Raw genomic sequence first — 23085 nt, forward strand, 5'->3', positions numbered from 1 at the left:
CACAGAAACACAATACAAGACATTACTCAACATCTTTTCAACTTTAAACATGCTCTGTTGTGATATATACATACAGTGTAAGAGATTTAATTGACTTCAATTTGACATAATTGAAAAAAAATCTCTTAAACACATAATACCAGAATTGTAATTGGATATTCACATACCTAACTGCCAGCACTGCAATTTCTTAAAATATTCACCCTACATCAAATTTTCTCCAAAATTTCCCATGAAATGACTCGCTTAAACTCAACAGTGATAGTGGACTTTATATGAAAACTTGCTAACAAGCTGACTTACAAAGCTAGCATACCTACTTTGTGTTAAATGACAAATCATTTCTATAGATTGATCTATACCTAAAATTTCCTTTATGCTTACCATTATTGTTCTTGTAGAGTGGCTGGATGATTCTGGAAAACAGAAGAACCACAGTGCATTAGAGTATTGTCTTTACTCATAAAAACCTTATTTTCTTGCGTTCACCCTGAAATATAAGATGTTTCTGCATGGCTACAAGGAGCATATCAGAAATGCAGAGACTGGGAAGATGTCTCATGAAACAAACATGAGAATCATCACTGAAAATACATAGCAGATAAAAGTATACTATTCCATGCACTCATTATTACCTATTCTTAATTGTCCTCTTCTGCAAGAAAATGAAAAAATAGAATTCATATTTCACATCTGAAATTTTTTTCTATGTTGCTTTTAAATTGTGGCATCATTTTTCATCAATGATTAGCATTGTAGAAAAAATACAAACAGTAATAATTCCATAACTATTCCCATTTTGAAAAGCTCTATGAAACTACATTGTCCTTTACATGAGAATTTTTACGGATTTTTACTCTAAATGGCAGAAGGAGATTGAGAATTATAACATTCAGAAATTTTAATTACTATCTCATATATGATAAATTACAAGACAGTCAATCAAACACACACATTTACATAATACTGCTGAGAAATCATGACCAGGCCAATAGCCAACACAGCCTTCATCCTGCTACTTAACTTACAGTACATTTCCTTTGTTGCTGTTGTTTTTACTTTCCCCACCAGGGACAGAAGACTTGTCCTTTGTGGCGTTACAATACTATAGGTGCTACATCACAACTATGCTCTTCCTAGTAGAGTAGAGTGAAGAAACCCATGATATGTGCAATTCATATCTTTACAGTGAAGTTATTTTTGTTATTACAAGTTTACTTACTGTTTTGACATTACAGCCAAATAACATTTGAGGAACGTTCCTGAGAAAACCCCGCGATTACCTTTGTGGAAGTAGATAACTCCTAAGAAAGGACTCACTATTTTTGCAAGCCCAACTTCCCAGAAACCAAAACAAAATGAAACAAAAGCAACAATGACACAACCTAAAAGAGCACAACTCCATTTTCTGAAATGCTGAAAATCAGGTTAAACAAAAAGAATATGGTTTCTTCTCTCTTGAAATACAAAGATGTGTTGCAGAGCAACACATCTCCACTCATTCACAATCAGACTGAAATGAACTAACTAAAGCACATACTTCCTATATTCAGATTCTCCAGAAATAAGAATATCTTCACTCTTTTTCAGAGGTACTGCCCTTTTGACACAGATTTATATGCTCAGTTCTATAAAGACATGCTTAGTCATGATTCTACTACCAGTGTTCCAGAATAATATCTTCTTTGATATTAATTGATATTAATACCAATATTGATATTGATATGAACTGGGGACTGCAACATGTAACATCAGAATGGACTTGGAGGTTGTTAAAAGCATTTTTGAACAATATTTTTACACACTTAATACAATGCCAACAGCTGTTGATTCTGGGATTTCAGCATTCTGATAACCTATTAATAATCAAGCAAAGAACTAAAGAAAGACCTGCTACACATGCAAGAGTGTTTACACTATCTAGGTGAGAATCATTTTTTGCTATATTTTGTTTCTATAAAGTGCTGCAGATACTGAAATAGAATCTCAGTTGTGAAACACCTTTTAGCCTTCTAGAAAGACTTGAGTAGATTTATAAATAAAAAAGTTACTGAAAGATCTCTTTAAGAAGTAGATGTAGACGAAAGATTCTAGATCTAGCAAAGGCTACTTAATAAAGTACTATTGTTACACAATTTAAACTGTCACATACTCTGTTAACTAAATATTCTTTGAAATAAAAAAAATGATGCCCTTTTATAAACCCTTCCCTCTAAATAAGCTTTATCATTGCCTTGTTATTGCATATAACCTTAAACTAAGAATTAATTTGAATTTATTTAAGGATGACTCTTTGTCTTCCAAGATCAAAATCTGAAACACTAGAGAGAGAATACACAGACAAGAAAAGCAAAAGAACACGGAAACATACAAATGTATCAAAAAGTATCTTCCCCAGATGAGGAACTTTCCAGTTAAACTGCTTAGGCAGTTTTTTGAAGGTGCCTTCCATATTGCATTATGCAATAAAGTACAACTTGTACACTGCAATCACAGCTTACAATAAATAATGAATCCACTTGGCAGTAATCATACACAGAATTACTAAGTACAAACTTCAGATCTCAAACCCAGTACATGTAATTTGTGAGGTAATTGTGCTCCTAACCCTATTAACCAACAGACAAGTTCTGTCTTTCTGCAACTTTAATTCTTTAAAACTCTACCACAGGGAAGTAAACAGAATCTGATTCCTGGAATGACCACCTGCACTGTTTTGTGAGCTAATTTGATTATAAAGTTGTTCTAATTGTTTGCTGTTTTAAGAGCTGGTTTATTCTGCCAATTATAAAAGATTGCATTACTGTGAAATAATGCCTACACCTTATCTATATGTATAAAAATAAATTCTTATTCAGCAGCAGAAACTGGGGACAGGTCAGGGGGCACCTCACTGTGAAATATCCTCAGCTCCCCCTGTGATCCCATTTAGCTTGCTCATTCTACTCAACTGCCAGTTTCAGATTTTCCTTAGTCCAACAAGATGGAAGCAACATACAGAATGCTCAAAGTGAGGCATCAAGGCTTGAATGCTAACCTATTTTGAAGTTCTCAGAACTGAATGTAAGTAACAAAGTCTTACAAATAAAGTATTTAATATCTTCATATAAATAAAAGCTCTGAGTCATATATAAGTTGGGAAATAACAAAGAGTTGTAAATGATTCTTTCACTGATGACTCTGCTTACCCAACAAATGGCAGTAACATTAGAGAAATATCCACATCTCCAGAGATATCTACTTCCTGTACTCACATTTCCATGTAGACAAGTATTTAAAAACTTTTCACACATTTCCGTGGTAAATTTCAGAGAAGAAAAGTCTGGCTTTAAAACAGTGAATAGCATTTGCATCTCACTTTTCAGAAAAATGGGTACACAATACAATATTAACTGCATGTTTTGTTTCAGCACAGGAGAAGCAGTTACAGAAGATTCACACAATAGCTTATCCCATCTCATTTCTTCTCTTTCAGTTTCAAATGACTGGTATATAAAATGAAGCTTAAAACAATTTATGTAGGCATATGGTTTATTAATGTGAAGAATACGCACACACAAAAAAAAGGTTTTATTTTTAAAATGAATGGAGTATCTGATGTTTTCCAATATGCATTCAGTGGTTGTAATCTGCTACCTTGGTAGAACTTCTCTATCTTTACCAAAACTAATATTGTGATAACAAAAAAAGCAGACACCATAGTGAAAAGGCATCTCTCTCTGCTGAGACATTCAATCCAACAGTGAAAATACCTTTTTCCTAACATAACTTCACACAAAGTTGTGTGAAATAAACTCCAAGGAAACATGTTATTATTTTTTTTTCTTTTTGAGCAGGAAAGATTTAGTTTCTCTGCTTGTCAGGCTGCTTAGAGTTTCATATATTTGATGGAGAGTCTCAAATTCCCAATGGAAAAAAAGAAAAACAACACAAAAACCAGGAGTAAAATATAAGCTTTCTTTCCTTGTTTATCTCTTCAATAGCCAATACTGTTAATCATAAAGAGTGAGAGGGACTGACCAAAATAGCACCTAGGAGAGAAGGTACAATTTTTTTAGGTGTTTCTCACTTCGTCAATTTCTCATGTCACTTTCTTATCTTTCTACAATAGAGATGCATGGTTTCCCATAAAAATGGGCCAATTAAATTTCTTTCTCATTCTTAGATACAGCTGAATCCTTCAGTAATTTATTCCCTGAGGAACTGAAGTATGACTGTTGAAAGAATCCTCTTGAAGTTATCAAGACATGTCAGGCTGAAATACAACATTGAATGTCTCAAAAGAGAAAAATGGGATCATAGTTGTTGATTAAAATCTCTTCAGCTATGAACAACTTGTACTTCTGCCCTTGAGTAGTGCAATTGGTATCACTGGGTACAGAATAATCTCTATACTCCATCAGTGACTGTATCATCTTGGACATCCTGTGGATATTCTTGGTTCTGATGCATATAAAAGCAAAGAAACAGTTGTCAGTTGACAGAGATTACATTGATGTAAAATAACTTTACCTGATCTTTCCAAATATGGAAAATTATCAATACAGATCCTACGAGAACAACATCCTGATGTGAAACTCAATTACTTGGAAGTACTGTTGTGCACAGTTAAGCATCTTGTGAGTGAAAGTAATTGTTTGAAATAATTTCAGACACAGTAATTTGAAGATCAGATTCAATACCTACAAAGCACCTCATAGTCACACCTAAGTCTTATAATCATCAACTCCAGTCATAAGATAGGATGCAAGAAACATTCTGCAATGCTGTGATCCTCTGAAGATATAAATTTCCCCATTTGAAAGAGACTGCCTTCACTACTGAAAATCATTCAAATATCTCGTGTTGATTTTCTTCTCAGCAGCAATGGAAATTCTGTATCTCAGAGTAGTTTAAAGCACCAGCACACATGTTACATGATGCTGTACACTTTTCCAGAACAGAAAAAAACTTTGATTTTTTTCTTTCTATCTTACAGAATGCAAGATTTCTTGTTATTTGAAAACAGACTAAAAGAGCACTTCTCTAAGATCATTCAGAAAAATTCTCCCTCCTACAAGAGAGAACACAAACACCTGGAAGAACTGGGAAAAGAAAAACAGTCTCTGATCACAACCTTTTTTTCTGAAAACACCAACAGTCTGTAACAACAGCCATAGTACTATAAATGGCACTTAAGCAGTGTTGTTTCATTCAGGTGTATGAATTACGTGTGGATGCATAGAACTAGAACTATGTCTCTTAGCCATCTGTGATTGAGAATCAGATTTTTAAGCATAAGCCTCACTATTTCCAAAAAGAGATAAATGAGCTCCCTCAGTTAACAAGGAATAATGGTCTGAAAATGACACACTCCCTCATCTGTACCAGTTGCACCAGTTTTTTGCTGGCATCATACATGGGACATGAAAGAGAATCTTGTACTGCATTGGCCATACTAAGGACTTTAGCCAACGTAAGACTTCCCTAAGAAATTGTAATGATGTTCTTATTCGGTCATAACTTACTTAAAAGCATTAAACCATGTATTACTGTTTTTTTCCTCAGTCTTCCCCTTCTCTGTCATAGATTTGTCAGTATGATATTCTGCAAAACTACAGCACTCAACTCACCTGGGCAACACAATTGATTTGAAATATGCTAATCTAAAAATATATTTACAAAAGCCTAGGTTGCATTTACTTGAATACCGTAAATTGTAGTGTATCTTAAACAAACATACTTCCATGGCTTAAAAAAATTTCTAATATTGTTCTGGAATAATTCTGGAATCTGCTAATTAATGCAATAAAACCAGAAACTATCAATAGTATTTTGGAAACAAAAAAGCCAAGGGAACCACAACCATTACTGAAAAATGGAGATTAAGATGATCCAAGTGATCATAGCCAGCAATGATCCTAAATAAAAATTATGGTTTAGGTTGATATGTGGCAGAGGATAATAATGCAACTGATTTTATGCTGAAAAAACTGTTAAGAAAACTTGAGGATATGTCAACAAAAGATAAGTTTTGGCCAGTAACTAAGTTTAGTGTTTATTAAATGTGTTTGACTTGGTAGAACAAAGTAGTCTGATGCAAATTATATTTCCATGATCATTGTTTTATCACATCCAGTGTGTCAAATTATTTTGCAGTTTGCACTGACTACACTTTGCAAGCTTTTAACTAAAGGGAAAACTAGGACAAGCACCAAAATACTAATTTTCATACAAAAATACACTTCCAAGAGTTCTATTACCTTGGATATATGCTTTCTTTACGATTTAATAGAAAATAGATAAGTAGAAATAATTGTCTCCTAAAGCAACAATTTACAGCTCTCAATAGTAATTTTTCAAATTAGATTTAGATTAGATTCAAATTGCTTTTATGTGCAAATTGTCTTAACACAGTTACGTATTTGATACAAACTAATCAATGTGGCTAATAACAAGCTTTATAAATACTTTATGTTGAAGAGAACATTCAAAATAAATAGAATAAAAATGTTATGAAGCTCATCTCTTTAAAGGGATATCATCAAAATAATGTTTACCTTCAACTTATTACTATAGCTTTCTTTGCTGTGGAAATGTAGTAAAATCTTTATTTCCAGGTGAAATTCATTCCTCACTCAAAGATTACAAAGCCAGTCCAGTCTAATGGCCAGCATTAGAGGAGAAAAAGCAGCTTTTGTTCATAATCACATGCAGAAACTATGAGATCAGCACGACAGTACTTCACAATGAACGTCCACAGTGAAAATTCTGCTGTGTGAAATGTACTGCATTTATAGCTGTGCCTATTAATGGTATCATTGTTTTATCACACAGTTGTCACCTTAGTCCATTGAATAGCTTGCGTTGCCATGCATGTTATTTGCCTACCATGAGCAAAGGTCCAAGTGATCCTGTCATACATATATAGTAAATAACCACTTTTTGTCAAAAAAATGTAGTGATTTCTAGGTATTGTTAAATGTACAGTAGGTATTTTCACTGCAAGATACAAATGACATTGGCAACGACAGAAAAACATGATTGTTCTGGTAAAATAATGGATTGAGCTTTCCCTCCTGTATTTGGAATACATTTCTATTATCTTGTCTAAAAAGAATCTTTCTCATTTCTACCTTGACCCGTGAAACATGAAAACAGAAAGTCACCTCTTTTGTGCTAATCATGTCTCAACAGCCTATTTTCAGAGCCTAACTTCTTTCAGATTTTCTACTTGCAACACCACACAGCAAATAATCTAATTGCTTACAGAAGCTACATTGCACAAGAAGAATTCAAGAAATGCAATGCATTTTAAATAATATTTTTTCAAATAAAAACACAATAAGGCAAAGTAAAGCATTTGCAGCATCTTTCTCTTTTCACTAAATTTGCTTTGTCTCTTTCTTATGCTTTTATATAGAGGTGAAAGATTAGTAAGAAAATTGGTACAAATAGGTTTTGTGAGACATGGCATTAATGGTATTAATGAATACTCACACTCAGTGAATACGCATCACCATTAATTGCATTACGAGTGCTGAAAATATGCTGTCTACACCTTAAATTTCTATGACTGTGCCTTCTTATTTAACATCATTTTTTAAAAACATACACCCTACAGAAAAGTCATAAAACTTTGCTGTTTCAGGTCCAGAGAAAATCGTGCAATTCAGAAATTTAATACGTTTCATTTATACTCCTGTACTTACCATCAAGACCATTATGATGGCTGTAGTTCCTTTTTCCTAAAATACTTAGTGAAGAGTGATTGGAGGGTGCAAGCAGTCGTTTTGTACTTGGACTTTGAAGGCTTGGTGTTGATCTGATTACATTGGGTTTCGCTGCAGGGTGAATCTCTGTTTAAGACAAAAAGGAGAGAGAGAAAGACAGACTTGATTTAAAAAGATTTTAGTCTAATTGGCTTACTAAATTTACACTTTAATTTCTAGTAAAACAGAAGTGGGTTTCTTCAGCATGAATGTGTTTATAGGACCTTGAATAACAATTTGAACACGTCTTCATACCTATTATTCTTCCAAATAAGGAAGAATCAATTTAATTTTACATTGCCTGTGTTTACTGCAATGGTGTGAGGTATTCACAAGTGAAGAGATAATAGAGATCAAACTGAAACAGTTCTGTGTTTTCTTTTCCCTCTTCTTTTGGGTTTTGTTTTGGAACTACACACCTACAGATTGTTAGTCAAGGAAACAAAAGCAACAGTGAAGCCCCCTCAGTGTCTTAACTTATCCCAAAATTTCTGTCAAAAGAGCAAGCTTTAAGAGATCGTCTCAAATACAGGTTGCTAGGTGCAAGGATCAGGGAGAGAGCTACAGCACTACCCCAAAACTGCAACATCATTACCTAGGTACTGCCAGACTTCAATACAGAACCATTATCATGGATTCAAATATTTGAGACTGTCTGAAAGAATTCACACAGGAGGATTATTTCAGAGATGGAAGAAGAAAAGCACATAAAAGCCAGTGAAACTCATCTGCCCAGTGGGATTCAGAGCAGGTAGCTGCTAAGTTTGCCAAAAGCTGGTGCAGTTGTATGGAAATTTCATAGTAAGCTGCCAGATGAAGTTGGCAAAGGCTCTGGGCAGCAGCACCCAATGCCACACGGGCTTCCCAAGGTGTGTGGCCCAGCTGAGACCTGCCACCTGAGTCTGCTGCCAGTCAGAGATGCCCTCTGACAGGGTAGGGGAGGCTTGCTAGCAAATCAGGAGCCAACTATCTGCAGAAAGTGAGAAAAGAAGGTAAAAATCAAAATGAAGTACTTCAGTAGTCCAGGTTTGCACCTGAAAGGTGACCCTTTCTGCTTTTTTTTTTTTTTGTTTATAAAATAAAGCACATGAGCTGGGAATGTGCAACATCTAAAAGGAGGCAGGATGTCCAAGCAGGAGGGCCTTCAGCCTCTGCTATTCATAGCAATTATGCAGGAGAAACCATTGTACAGGAGTCAAAGTACACCCCGATAGCACATTTTTTTTCTTCCACAAGTACTAAAGCCCAATATCAGTGTGCCCATTCTCACTGCAAACCTTCACGCCTACCCACACCAGGAGTCGGGGAGCTCAGCAAAAGGCCTGAGGCAGCCACAATAACCTTTAACCTTTAGGCAGAAAAAGGGAGGTGGGAGAGACAAACAGCCTTATTTGTAGAAAGGAGTATGATGGCCAGAGGGAGTCAGGCAGGCTGCATAGTGAGAAAGGGCAGCACCAACAAACTTTGCACTGGAAGACTATGGTTAACTTAGTTTTGGTCACAGCACGTAATCTTACTCTTAGAAGTATGAACACTCTTATCCAAGACGTTTCAAGAGGTTCAGATTAAAAAGAGTGGAGCAGGATAACACATTTTTAGTTGTTAGAATGACATTAAAGCCAGGGCTCTGGTAACTGCAAGACAGTCCTGTAAGGCTGCACATGTAAAGGCTAGTTCAATATCTCTGATGTTCCCACTGTTTGCTTAAGAGCTTTGATTCTAAAATGCTCATTTGGCAGTCTCTTTCAATTTTCTGAAGGAAACGATTCATATTCAGGGCTAATACCACTAAAATATTATCTATTTGCAAAAGAGCTCCAGCAGCAAACAAAATAATGCCCAGAGCTGGATCAACAGACTAGAACTCAAACTCCTTCTGTCTACAGTATAAAGGAGATATAACTCTGTACTTCTAGAAAGTGCTAACAGCTGAGAAAGGATGCATTTCCTTCCTTTGACATTTCTTCAGTTTGGAAGTCATTAATCCTCAGTTTGCCATTTAGACTGTCTTTTTCTGCAATGAGTAAAGTAGCAGGACCAAGTTTTACAAAAAAAACTTTATTAATCAGTCAGGACCATTTCTCAACAGTTTGAGTCCTTACACCATCTACTCTTATGCTCTACCTGTAGACTTGCTTCAAATACTTGCACTTTTAGGGATCTTTTTATTCCTACTGCTATTACCCTTATTCTACTGCCTAGTACTTTTATTCACTGAAAATCTCCTATCCATTTGCAGCTTCTGCTAACTTAGAGAATTAAATGTAACATGCAAATAATCCAAATTATCCCAATAGCTACGGAACAAATAACCAATTGGCCAAATTCAGATTCTATGATCACTTCTGAATATAAAAATGAAATGAGAAGAGAAACAATACTTCAATTACATATTTTTCAATTACAGGAACCTTTGTTATAAGACTGGCTTGCAGCCCCAAGTAATAGCAATAAAAACTCTAAAAGCTCCCATTTCCACTAATGTCACTGAGGTACTCTATACATATACAAAGCAAGCTAAGAAAATTTGAAGTCTCCTGCTGAGCCACTTAACTAACTAAGCAGCCTGAATTCCATAGGTGCTTAAGCAGTTGGATCTCTCTATCTCTTCTCAGCATGCATCTCTGCTGGAAACTCTAGACTGGTTTTCCTCATAACTGAGAGGAAAAATAGGGCATTTAATTATCTAAGGACTCACTTTAGGAGGGTTTGTTTTGTAAGTACAGTGAAGACTGAAGAGATTACAGGGGATTAACCCCAGGCTCTCTAGAGGACAGAGCTTAGTTTTAATACTTAACCTATTCCACCTGGGGAACCGGTGGCCCTGAAGCAGAAGAGACAAAGGAAGACAGTGACCTAGAATTGTACAGAGCACTGATATCCTCTCTGCCTCACCAGTAGGGCTCAAAAGAGTTGAGACACAGTTAACAGCATTTCAATAAATGCTTGTGGGTATGGCCTGGAAGGGACTTTAAAATCAAAACAGCTACCTCCTATGTAAGTTACCATGTGACATTTAACACTAAATTTTAAAATAAATAATGAAAGCACTACTTATTCACTGAAACACACTATTACTTCCCAGTTTTCTCTCCCCACCCAAAAAATGCCATAATAAAGCCATCCTTAGACAGCTAGCTTAGATGTATGCTCAGAACTATGTTGGGTATGCTTCATATCCCTATAAAAGGCATTGTTCGCCTTCTCTTGGGTAAGAAGCGAAACATCTCAATACAAGTGAATTCTAAGTGGATTCTACAGATACCTTGTATATTTTAGCACAAAACCCTCAACTAAGTGCACATAATGCTATCTAACATCATCCATCCATTTACTCCCATTAAATCTACAGACCTGTGCTCCCAGAGCTACTAAGATGATCCCTTTTAGCCTAGACAAAACAATATTAAAAACATACAACATTTCCTAAAATACTCATGCTGTCCTTTCTCCTTCTGGCTGCACAGATGGGGTCAGCCAGATGAGCCATCCCCTCCCTCAACCACAGCTCCTCCCAGTACGAGGAAACAGCCCTTCTCTCCTCCCTTCTGTACATAAGTAACATAGAACACATGGCAGGGATGCACGTAGGAAGTTAGCACTATCATTTTCCTTAAACTCCAAAGGAGGAAGAATCAAAATTCTGTGACAGTGGATATTAATTTTTCACTATCCTGTTTTTTGAAGCTTGGATTTTGTTAAACTTGGTGTTCTGGAAGAACAGTTATAATGACATTTATACCCGATTTCTGTTTCAGTAAGTCACAAGACCATTATTGTTTACTTTGTTGTACAACAAACAGCCTCCTGTTGGTTTAAATATTGAGCAGAAATATCTAAAATGAGTTCTAATTCCGTAGAACAGTGATGATACTCTGCAGAATCTCCCCCTGCTTCTGATCAATGGATTGATTTCTGTATTTATATCACAATAAATTAAAAGCCTCTTCGGTATTTCATCTCTTAGATGATAATGTAAATATTTAATTGTCAGTTCCTTAAAAAGAGGACCATTTCCTCTTTTTTTTAAAAATAACAATTACAATGTCTGGAATTCCTCCTCACTATCTTACATGAGCATTTCATCCTCTTGGCTATAGTATCAGTACAATTTGTGTCATCAAGTTAAAAGAAGGCCAGTGTTTTAGGTTGGCTCAAGTCTGCTCCATCAGAGAATGGGAATTTTGCACATCGATTCAAGATGCACAGAACAGCACACAGAATACTGAACATCTCCCCACTAAGTGCTAACGTTTTCAAACTACCAGACTGTTTTTTCCCGTTGTAAACTGCATCAGGTTTCACTCTGCCATTTTAAACCAGTATCAGAAGGCCTTTTGCCTTTCCATGATCAATCACACAATTTTCCAACTGAATGCAGTAGCAGACCAGAATATTTATTAATTTATTCACTTTATAGTTTTCTTTTTATTAAAAGCAAAAAATCTCTCATTTTATGCATATAGTATCAGTAAATACCAAATAGTCATTTGATTTATTTTATGCTAGAGGAAGATACCCACCTAAATACCCAATGATACATGACAGTGGTTTTCTGCTGCTTTTGATCTTCAGAGGATTTCCAGCAATTTCATAATGCCGATCTGCATCTGAGAATTTTAAAGAATAAAACTCAGTTTAAACATTTCACCATTACAAATATAATTAGGACACACTAGCCAGTTTCTGACTGACTTTCACCACAAATTTTTGCTTGATTTTCTTTCCTTTTTTTTTTTTTTTTTTCCCATCAATGCCAACAGTGATAAATAAAAGGTAGGCTATGTCTTCACTTATGTAATTGATTTTTAAATTATTTGAATGTTAATATAAGATCTAAGAGAAATTCCATTTTGCCTACAAAGTCATTTTGGATACAGTAAATTAGACAAATGAAACACAAATGAAAAAATATAAAATAAAGGCAGATCTGGCTATTAGCAAGAATTTACATTGACTTTTTCACTTTATTGATTTCCACAATTTTTGTCTGGCTCTAATTGGTGTATTACAGAACTTTGAGGCCTTTAATTCTGAAGCCTGAATTCTGTCATGTCTTACTCCCATGGTGTGGTGATTCACATAATCCCACTGTGACCATCATGAAGAGATGAATTTTAAACAAACAAACAAAAAAGAAAATACAAACAGAAAAAAACCTTTACTATAACATCTCAGCAAACTGGCCAATTTGTAACCAAGTATGTATGCCAGAGCTCAAAGGTTTCAAAGACCGTAAATTCCTGAAAATGAAATGAAAATAAGCAGTTCAGTAACTACCTAAATTTGATGCTATGACTACAATCTCACACCTTTAAAGGCACTGAGAATACACAAACAGAGACCTTCTCCATGCCCCAAATACAGAAGCGTTATAAAGAAGAGGTTCAGACCTCGGGATTAGAACCTATCAGCCCAAGGCAAAAATCCTCAGGACACCAAGTTTCATTAGTCAGTTTCAGGATTACTGGAATAAACTTTCTTTTTAAACTCTTTGGAAAGAACGGGTCATCTGTTTTACAAGATCATATAAATAATCCCCATCGAGAGTACACCCAGAACACAGATTTCATGCAGAACGACATTCATGTTTTGATTTTGTAGATCTAGGATTGTCTCACATAGCATTTCTTCTCGCATATACACACACCCATGTACACGTTGTTTTCTATGCATATCACGTGCACACAAATCTGCATTTTCTAACAAGCTTAACAAGAACTAGATATTAAAAATAGTTTATAGTAATTATAATTATACTTTGCATCCACAGTGCATGTTACTAAAATATTCCCGTGTGTTTCAATCCCGCGCAGGGGAATGAGTACATTACATACAGTGATTACACCTACATGAAAAGGGTAAGATACTATACAGAACAATTTATCTTTGAGGAAAAACATAACATTTGCCCTCTATACATACTCTATTCCAGATCACTGAAAAAATGTGCAGGTGATGTAACCACAGAACCACAGCAATGACAAAGAAGTACATGAGTCTGTTCACAGGTGTTTTAAACCCAGTAGGCAATGCTCAGCTTGTTTTAATGTTATTTTTTCTTAATGTAAGTAACAACATATGCTGTGCTCAGTGAAGAAAATGCACTGGAGCTAGTGCCTGGAATATTTTTAACATTCCATAACACTTCAACTATTTTAATTGAGAGTAGAAAGAAGCATCTCCACTGACACTCTTAGTAAAATAAGTACAGGCTACGCAGTGAATATTTTATAGTTTGGGAATAGTAGAGCATTGACTACTAAGAAATTAGCAAGAAGTTTTTCCACCTACATGTTTTCACTAAAGAAAAAAAGACACTGAATCATAGTGAGATGCTAATATGTTGAGAATACAGACTGTAAAAAGAGCGCAAATTCCACACTTGAGGCAAAACATTTTCACCAAAGGTGCTTGGTGGATATTCCAAAGCACTGCTGTCAATGAAACATGTTTAATGATGGCAGACTTTAACCCACAGTATGGTACTTCCATGATAAAGGTAATAACGTTCATGATCTTTATGTACTACTTGTGAAAAACAACAACAAAGTACTAACATCAAACATGACTATCCATATAGACACCAGATGGAATGGAAGCAATGAGAAATAAAAAAAAAAGGCATTGCAAAAAAAAAAAAAAAAAAAAAAAAAAGAACAATTCTTTAAAAAGGAGTATTTTATCTGATGGTGTGCATTTTTCAGACATATCAAAAACAAGAAGTGCTCTAGCACCTGTATCAATATGATGTGATCAGGTGTGATGCAAATACACAAGACAGTTAAAGACTTGTTAGGAAAAAGAAAAACCTAATTCTCTGTATCAGTATTCACTGGTGAGAAACTTAAGAGAAAATATTTCTCTTAAGTTCTCATATCTCATAAGTACATTACAACTATTTCATATAAAAGTGTCCACAGGAAATATTTCAAAACAAATTGATGAATAACAACAAGCTTCTGGGACCAGTGAGATTCATCCAGCCAGAAACTGCTGAGCATGTACAGTCGTGGTGTTCAATTATTACTTAAACTTCTCTCAATTCAAGAGAATAAAAACATGGTGAATGTGATACCATTCTTTAATAAGTAGTTTTGTAGACTGGAAAAAAGGGCTGAGCTATTAAGAGGCATACAGGTCAAACACCAAGAGCCAACAATGACCTTGAAAATGGAAAACACTTTTGTTGTGTTCACATTATTCAGCAACACACCCTTGCAACAAGGACAACTGCATGCTAGGCCTTCCTAGCATGGGTGCAGCCAGCAGGGAAAGGGAGCTAACCCCTCCCCTCTTCCTGGCTGCTATGAAACCACTGTTGAGTTCTGGAATCACCACTGCAAAAGAGAGATGGATATACTGGAGCAAATCCAGCTACTGGAAAATCACCAGGCTGGTGGGCCACCAGTATAGAACATAAAGAGAGGCTGAGGGAACTGGATCTGGCCAGCCTTTAGATAGGAAGGTCAAGGGAAGACTCGACTACCACCTGCAACTATCCAATAGAGGCTGTAGTGTCTCCATCCTCAGAGATTGGCAAAAGGCTCTGAGATTTATGCAGGTGGTTGGATCAGACATTCACAGGCCCCTTCCTACACATATTCTGTAAAACAGCAACTGCAAGTATCAGGGGTCTGCCAGGATCCTCTGGAGGATCTTGATACACTCACACACATCTGATCTGGCATCCAACTTGGAACTTCAAGCAGCTTTTGACAAAACATGTCACAAAAGACTGTAACATTTCAGTGGCTATGATGTAAAAGAAAGTTTTGTCAGGAATTAGAGCCTGATTAAAAGTAATTGTCTATGCAATCCCAAAAGGATGTGTACTGTTCAACATTTAAATTGGTAGGATTGGTAGGAAAAAATGTGATTATGGAGTTAAAGTAAACAAAAAACAAATGACTGAGCATTATCAAAACTAAAACTGATTGCCAATGATATCAGTGGGATCAAGCACTGAATGTAAAGTAATTCTTATAGAGTAGAATGACTGTAACATACAGATAAAACAATCAGTTCTGAACAACTAACACGCAGAACAGCACTCTCAGTGTCAGTGCAAATACCTTCTATAAGTAGCTGGGCAATACTTGAAAGTGGTTGCTTGGTGAAACGATGGTGAAATTTTTACAGTATTAGAAATTACTATGAGAAGAAGTGTAAGTGTTTTGGGGTAACCAAGCAGGCAGCTCAGCACCACAAGGTTGCTCACTCACCTCCTTCAACCCCCAGTGGAATGGGGGAAAGAACTGACAGAAAGGCACACACAAAAAAAATAACACAAACACAAAAACCAAAGTAGAACTTATTGGTTGAGATAAAAACTATTTGCTAGAACAGAAAAGAAAGAGGAAAAAATGTAATAGTAATTATATATATATATATATACACACACACACACATACACAGAAACACATGCACAAAAAAAAAAAAGTGATGCACAAGCAATTGCTCACCACCTGCTGACTGACGCCCAGCCAGTCCCTGAGCAGCAGCTGCCCCCCAGCTAACTCCCCATCATTTCTCAAGTTTTTTCCACATGATTCTATATGGTATGGAATATCTCCTTGGTCAGTTCAGGTCAGCTGTCCTGCTTCTGCCCCCTCCCAGCTCCTTGTGTCCCCTGGTCTCCTTGCTTGCAGGGCAGTACAAGAAGCTGAGAAACTGAAACTTCCTGGCTCTGTATAGAGCTGCTCACAACGACTAAAATATCATTATGTTATCAGCATTGTTTTTCTTCTAAAACCAAAATATAACATCACACTAGCCGTTATGAAGGGAAAAATCAGCTCTGTCCCAGTTGAAACCAGGAGCAAAATAGTGAGCGAAATAGAAAACATACAACACTCTAAAATTATGGGAAACCACAACCCTTTTTAAAAAGATACAGTACAAATAGAAAAGCTACAGGGAACAACATTACAAACCACAGTGTGAAATGGATTCTCTATGAGGTTTTAAACAGATTGATTCCTCAGCCTTGAAAAGGGATGACTGTTGTGAATACTAAGGAAATCAGGCATTCTAAGGAGATGATGATAGTAAATAGAGCTTGTCCTTTTAAATTTGAAAGCGATTTAAATTTTTTTGTACTTACTAGATTTGTAGCTTAGAGATTCTCACTTGTGAGTTATTTCTGACATTCTATTTCTGCCAAAACTCTAACAAATGTCCAACAAATTTACTGAAGATAATTTACCAATTTACTGAATTTTTTTCCTCTTAGTAACGCTGGGAAAAAGTCTCACATTCTTTTGATCATTTTTCTGGCTAAAAGAACTTAAAGATTACAGTAGAGCAAACATTTCCATCGTATGTACAGCCAAAGATCTTCTGCAGCTATGAAAATCTACAAGAAATGATTTCTGACTGGTAAATGTTTGTAAATGTTATTTGCTTAAGATTGGATAGTGTTTTGCCAGTATACAGACCGTATGCTTAGAAAGACAAATCAGTAACAACAGCTTTGCATACACTACTTAATTTTCACTTGTCTTTAACAAACAGTATTGTAAGACACAGCATCACGTACCAAATGTCTGTTATTAAATCTGCACACTTAAAGGCATATATTTTGATCATAGACTATTCACTGATAACATTTTGTCACCTGTATAGACAGTGTAACTACCCAAATATAAATTACTGTGATTATTATAGATAATTGTATCAATAAAACTGTACGTGAGGGCAGCAAACAAGCAAACAAAAAACAACCAATGAAATTAAAATTTACATTGAGGCAGTGAAGTTCACACGACAGTTCACACTGTCAGGCATCAACAACTTGCAAGATTGGATCTATCTCCAGCTGATCTGATTGCGGAGAAGAAAACCTACTACAGATTCCTTTAATGAAATCCATTGACAGAATTATTTTGCTCAACTTTCTAAAAACTTGTAAACTAATAAAAAGGTTGAATATTTTGCCTGATTCAAAGCATGAAAGTTTCCTTACTGAAACAGTTCACCAATTCTAATTATTCCTAAAAATCCACCAGACAAGTTTATAGTCTATTATCTCTAGACAGAACAAAGTTTGCGATTTCCACGATGGATCGAACTCCTAGCAAGAGACGCCATGATCTCTCAACCTTCTGGTGACCATCCTAGATTAAACGGAGATGTGAATGTATCTTCTCCATTTCTCCTGATGGCATCAGATCTAGGGTCATGCTACATGGTTCCCTAATGAAGAAAATCTAATTCTTTAAGCTAACCAAAGGAATGAAGAACACAAAACAGAGCCTTGTTCTCTGCTAGCACATGTAATGGGCTAAGGAAGATGATGTGGGTAGAATTACAGGAATCAAATAAATGCTCTGAAATCTGTGGAGTTTTCATTTGTTTTCGCACTATAAAAACTTCCATGCTCCTCCAAGACAAAAGCAGTGTCAGCAGATAAATTTAAGCGGAATGCAAATAACAATTTACTTTATGAGAAGTCTAGTAAAAGCTAGAAAATGAAAGCTAGAAATCCACTTTATGACTAGCTTGTTCAGACTTCCTTTCTCATAACAGGTAATTAATTTCACAGAAATCACAGAATTGTAGGGGTTGGAAGGGATCTCCAGAGATCATCAACAACCCAGCACTTGTACAATTTGCCTAAGACTAAGAAGGCATAAAAGTGGATACGCTGCTGGGGTTAGAGTGCCCTGCTTTCTTTTATTTTGATTTTAAGATTTTGGCATGGTGCCTATTGCAATATAGCTGTGAAATGCAGTTATAACTCCCAGCACTTGTTCTACACACAGAGAATTATGTAATTCTTAAAGAATCTTTAAAAAAAAAAATCAGATTCAAGTTTCAATGTACAAATATGGAAAACAAATTCTAACCATCTCATGCTAAATTGTAACCTATTTTGCCAAGGTTATCTTTAAAGCATGACTGTAAGTGTTGCAACAACAACAGCAGCATTCATTCAACATTGCAACTGCTCAGTGGTATTCAACGTATGAAATAATTACTGCTAATTAAGTACCTCATTTAAGATGATTAATATCAGGCTATCATTCAAAGATTCAAGGCATTCAGGGGAAAAAAAGTCTATTTAGATATAACATTAAAATCCACATAATGCACTGAACACAGGTCACCAATGTAAGTGCATGAACAAAACTAGAACAGTCCATTATTTAAAAGTTTCCTTAAGGGGCTTTACTGGAGTAAGAATATGACAAAAATCATAAGCAGGTAAGAACACTGTAAAATTCTATAGAAAGATGGCAAATAACAGAAAATATATATATGTGCATTTACACACAAACATTAACTTCATTTCATGAGACATAATTTGGTTAGCAGGACTATATATATTAACTTGAATGTTGTACTTAAACATCGACAACTGATTTATTGTTTTTTCCTTCCAATCTCTGTCAGATCTAAATCAGAAGCAGCAGCATTCACAAAGATGAAATAGCAAGGTCCAATTACTTCATGTAAAATGAATAATAAAAGATAGAAGCTACAGAAACAAACAAAATTGTTCCTGATGTTAATCTGATGTGGCACTTATTCACTTAAAGGAACAAAGATGAAGCAGTCACGACATCATTAGTCTGGTACAAGAATGACTCCTTCACGCTGAAAAGCTCAGCTTTTTACCTCCTTTGTTTTAAAAGTTGAGAAGTGACTATAACATTTGTTCTACTATGATGATTAATGCTTGGATGAAACCTTCTCCCTCCAACTTCTTGAACAAAAAGTTCATCTGCTGTATGAAGAAATAGATAAAAGTTTAAAGTTCAAGTGAACAAGTTTGCCCTTGCACTTGGTAGTGGTGAGGTCTCATCTCAAGCACTGTGTTCAGTTTTGGGCACCTCAGTACAGAAAGGACATTGAGGTGCTGGAGCAGGTCCAAAGAAGGGCAACAAGGCTTAAGAAGGGCTTGGAGAATATCCCTATGAGAGACTGAAGGAACTGGGGATGTTCAGTATGGGGAAAAGGAGGCTGAGGGGAGACCTTATTGCTCTCTTCCAATACCTGAAAGGTGAGTACAGCAAGAGCGGGGTTGGTCTCTTCTCACCAGTGACAGGAAATGGCCTGAAGTTGCTCCAGGGTAAGTTTAGGTTGGATATTAGGAAAAACTTTGCAGAAAGGGCTGTTAAGCACTGGAATAGGCTCCCCAGGGAGGTGTTTGAGTCACCATCCCTGGATGTGTTTAAAAACCGTATGGATGTGGTGCTCGGGGACATGATTTAGCAGAGGGTTGTTAGTTAGGATAGTATGGTTAGGTCGTGGTTGGACTCGATCTTTAAGGTCTTTTCCATCCTGAGCAATTTTATGATTCTGTTCTATGAAACTAATTCTAAAAATAATTATCCTCCATGATTTAGTAAAAAACAGTGCCAATTAAGTTAAAAGGTAAGTTAAAAGGTACAATCATTTCCTCTCAGAAAATAATGGTTATTTTGTATTAAGGATTAAAGATATAAGCACAGTCCAGCCTTGGAAATAATTGTCCCATGAAAGTATAGCCCATTTTATTGACACAATGGGCATACAGTTTCCTTAAATATGAAAGCTGTTCTTGACTTGGCTGTTTTCTTTCTTCTTTCAAAGCTGTACAATAGGACAAGTAAACAAATGAGGACAATGAGTAGAAATACTCATCAAGTTCTGGAAGTCGGCAGAAGCAGGTGAAGAGTTTGTATGTGAGAAACAGTTGGTGTTAAAGTACATTAGGGAAAAATACTCAAAACCAGATTTTAAGCCTCTCATTATTTCTTATAATTAACACTGATATCATTGGCATCCTGGGAAAACATTTAGCACTAATCTAGTGAACATGGTTTTAAAACCAATGTCTTATATTCTAAATAGCTCTCTTCAATTGTACTACATTTGGTAGCATGCCAGCACAGCTTGTTTTGGAATATCAAGTGCCTCATTGGAGAACTGTACTGATGAAGACCAAAATAGAACCAGGCGGTGTGAGCAGTAAAACTACGCTCTTAGTACAGATACAAAACCTACTGAAATAGTGAGTGACTTCATAGGACTGTGGAACAGAATCAAAACACATGAACATAGAGTAACTTCCTGATGCTATCAACAGCAACCCAAAACCATTTCTCATATGATTACTCAATCATTTCTTTGTTTTGACTACAAAAACAAAAGGCATCACACTGTATTTTATTTAAAACAAAATTTTAAAATAAAATGGACAAAAACCAGTACAACTATGGTGAAATGATGAACTTGGCTATCATTACCCACTTGATCACATGATAAACTGTTGCATTACACACCACATCTAAATTCTTACACATCCACAGCAATGCTACTTATTCTTTGGCCAATTCCACTGAGAAAAACTAAATTAAGTACAGCTCTATACTTTCTACTTAGTAGAAGAATAAACAACAATATAAATGCAAACTTCTTTCACATTATCTAGTTGGAAGCATGATTTCTGTCACAACATGGATCCTTCACAAGATTTTTTTTAAATGACATTTTTTGTAAGCAAATTAGGCAATGGCTATGTTCCTGTTAATTTACTTGAAATGCCCCCCACCTTTTCCAGCCCCCACCTCATCCCCGATCCTTCCAGCACCATCCAAAACATTCTGTTTTTGAAACAGACTGAAAACTCTTCAAGGCAGCCAGACTTTTTAGGAATGTGTTGGTGATGTGCTAGACAAATGAAAAAATGAAAAGCAAAAGCATATAGACAAGAGATGTTTATTGAAAAAGAAAATAAAATTAAAAGACAAAAATGGGTGGGAAGCACAGCACACAGAACTAAGAATTAAAAAAACATCTTACATTCTGCCTTAATGGCAGCACAGTTAATAGGAACAAAGGGACGTCTTGCTGCCTGCCGCAGCCGAAGGGTATTTTTGCAGACCTGACGGGCAAGTTTTGTCCAGCACGTTGTGTGAAGAAAGAAAGCTTGGCGTGTTTTCACAGCTGACTTTGGACTTCCAGTGTTACGAACTGGAGTTCCTTGTGTGGCCTGCCGGGACATATGAGTTCTAACATGGGATTCCTACAGAAATAAAACAAAAAATAATAACACAAACTTGAATTGCACAATCTGAATGTTCCCTACTTGTGACAGGTGGTACCAAAAATGATTATGTTTAACAAAAGAATCATCTAATGTTATTTGATCCTGTCACATCAAGTTGAAAGAACGAGCAGCCTTCTTCCACCAAACAAATGAAGAAAATGAACAAAAGATATTTTCCTCATAATTAATTAAAAATAATAATAATAATCCAAAACCTGAATAAATTCATAATGTTAATAAACTAACATGTGTAAGCGCTATTCAAAAAACTGGGGCTACATATATGAAGCTATGCAACACACTGGAGAGCTCTGCTGTGAACTGATATACATTAATATCATTCTAGATGAAATTAATGTTTTACAGTTCATATACAAATTTCTTGACAAGATGACATTCTCCAACAAAAGTGCATGAAGTGAACATTAGTCTACCTTTCCAAGACTTGGTCAAATAAAGACAAGTCTGGACTAGCACAGTGTTTAGCAATACAAAAGACAGGAAAAGGATTAAAAAGAGTAAGAGAAGTTTTCTAACATCATGGTTGAACACATATATAAAACGCATGCCATTAATTATTCAAACCACAATAGTGTTGTGAAGGCATCACACTTCACTTCAGGGAGGCTTATCTACACAATCCTACCTCTGCAGGTTGGCTGGAAGAGAGTTTATCTTCATCTGTCTGTGTGGGCATTTTCAGGCCACCGTATTTCTTCCAATAAATCCAACAAGAAGCACACAATCTACACTGCATATTAGGAGGACCCCAAGAGTACCACTGGTGAGATTGTGAAGCTAAGGATGAGAGAACACCACAACTAAATTGCATGCTACATTCAGAACAGTATATCCAAATACTGTAATGCATGGCATTTCCCAAAAGCATTACCACGAAAAATATTTAATCCATTTGATATGGAGAAAATAGCAACTTGTTTAAAAGCACCTCAAAAGTCAACTCCAAAAAACATTTCTGCATTTATTTTCAAACTTAGGACTCTCTATCAACATGAAGAGATTTTCTTCCAGGGGTCTTCAAACACAAAAGAAAACTGATCAAATAAAACAACCCCAAACAAATAAACCCCTCCAGTCTCACTCTCCATGATTTCTCAACTTAACATGGAAAACTGACTAATCAGGATGCTTGCTACTAAAGACGTTGTTTAAGATCCCTGTTTCTACTCTGTGACCTCCCAGTTACATGAAGCCAGTACTTATAAGTCAAGATCCTCTTAAGAAAAGGGTAAGCACATCAACTAGCTTTTCAGATGCGTGCCTATCTTTATCTCG

General features: G+C 35.8%; 1 protein-coding gene across 6 annotated transcripts in view; it reads right to left on the bottom strand.

Moving 5' to 3' along the window:
* The window catches only part of MTA3 (metastasis associated 1 family member 3), a 120347-nt gene that overhangs the window by 26206 nt on the left and 71056 nt on the right, over window positions 1-23085 (bottom strand). For all 6 annotated transcript variants that reach the window (XM_052691363.1, XM_052691183.1, XM_052690918.1 and 3 more), the window contains exons 13-17: window positions 22436-22587; window positions 21543-21765; window positions 12275-12361; window positions 7692-7838; window positions 385-416 (exon numbers count right to left, since the gene is read on the bottom strand). In XM_052691363.1, the coding sequence (XP_052547323.1) occupies window positions 385-416; window positions 7692-7838; window positions 12275-12361; window positions 21543-21765; window positions 22436-22587 (641 nt within the window). The remainder of the gene's footprint in view (window positions 1-384; window positions 417-7691; window positions 7839-12274; window positions 12362-21542; window positions 21766-22435; window positions 22588-23085) is intronic.

This window comes from Tympanuchus pallidicinctus, unplaced genomic scaffold, assembly GCF_026119805.1.
Source record: "Tympanuchus pallidicinctus isolate F22 unplaced genomic scaffold, pur_lepc_1.0 scaffold1, whole genome shotgun sequence".
In the NCBI taxonomy this organism is placed as follows: domain Eukaryota; kingdom Metazoa; phylum Chordata; class Aves; order Galliformes; family Phasianidae; genus Tympanuchus; species Tympanuchus pallidicinctus.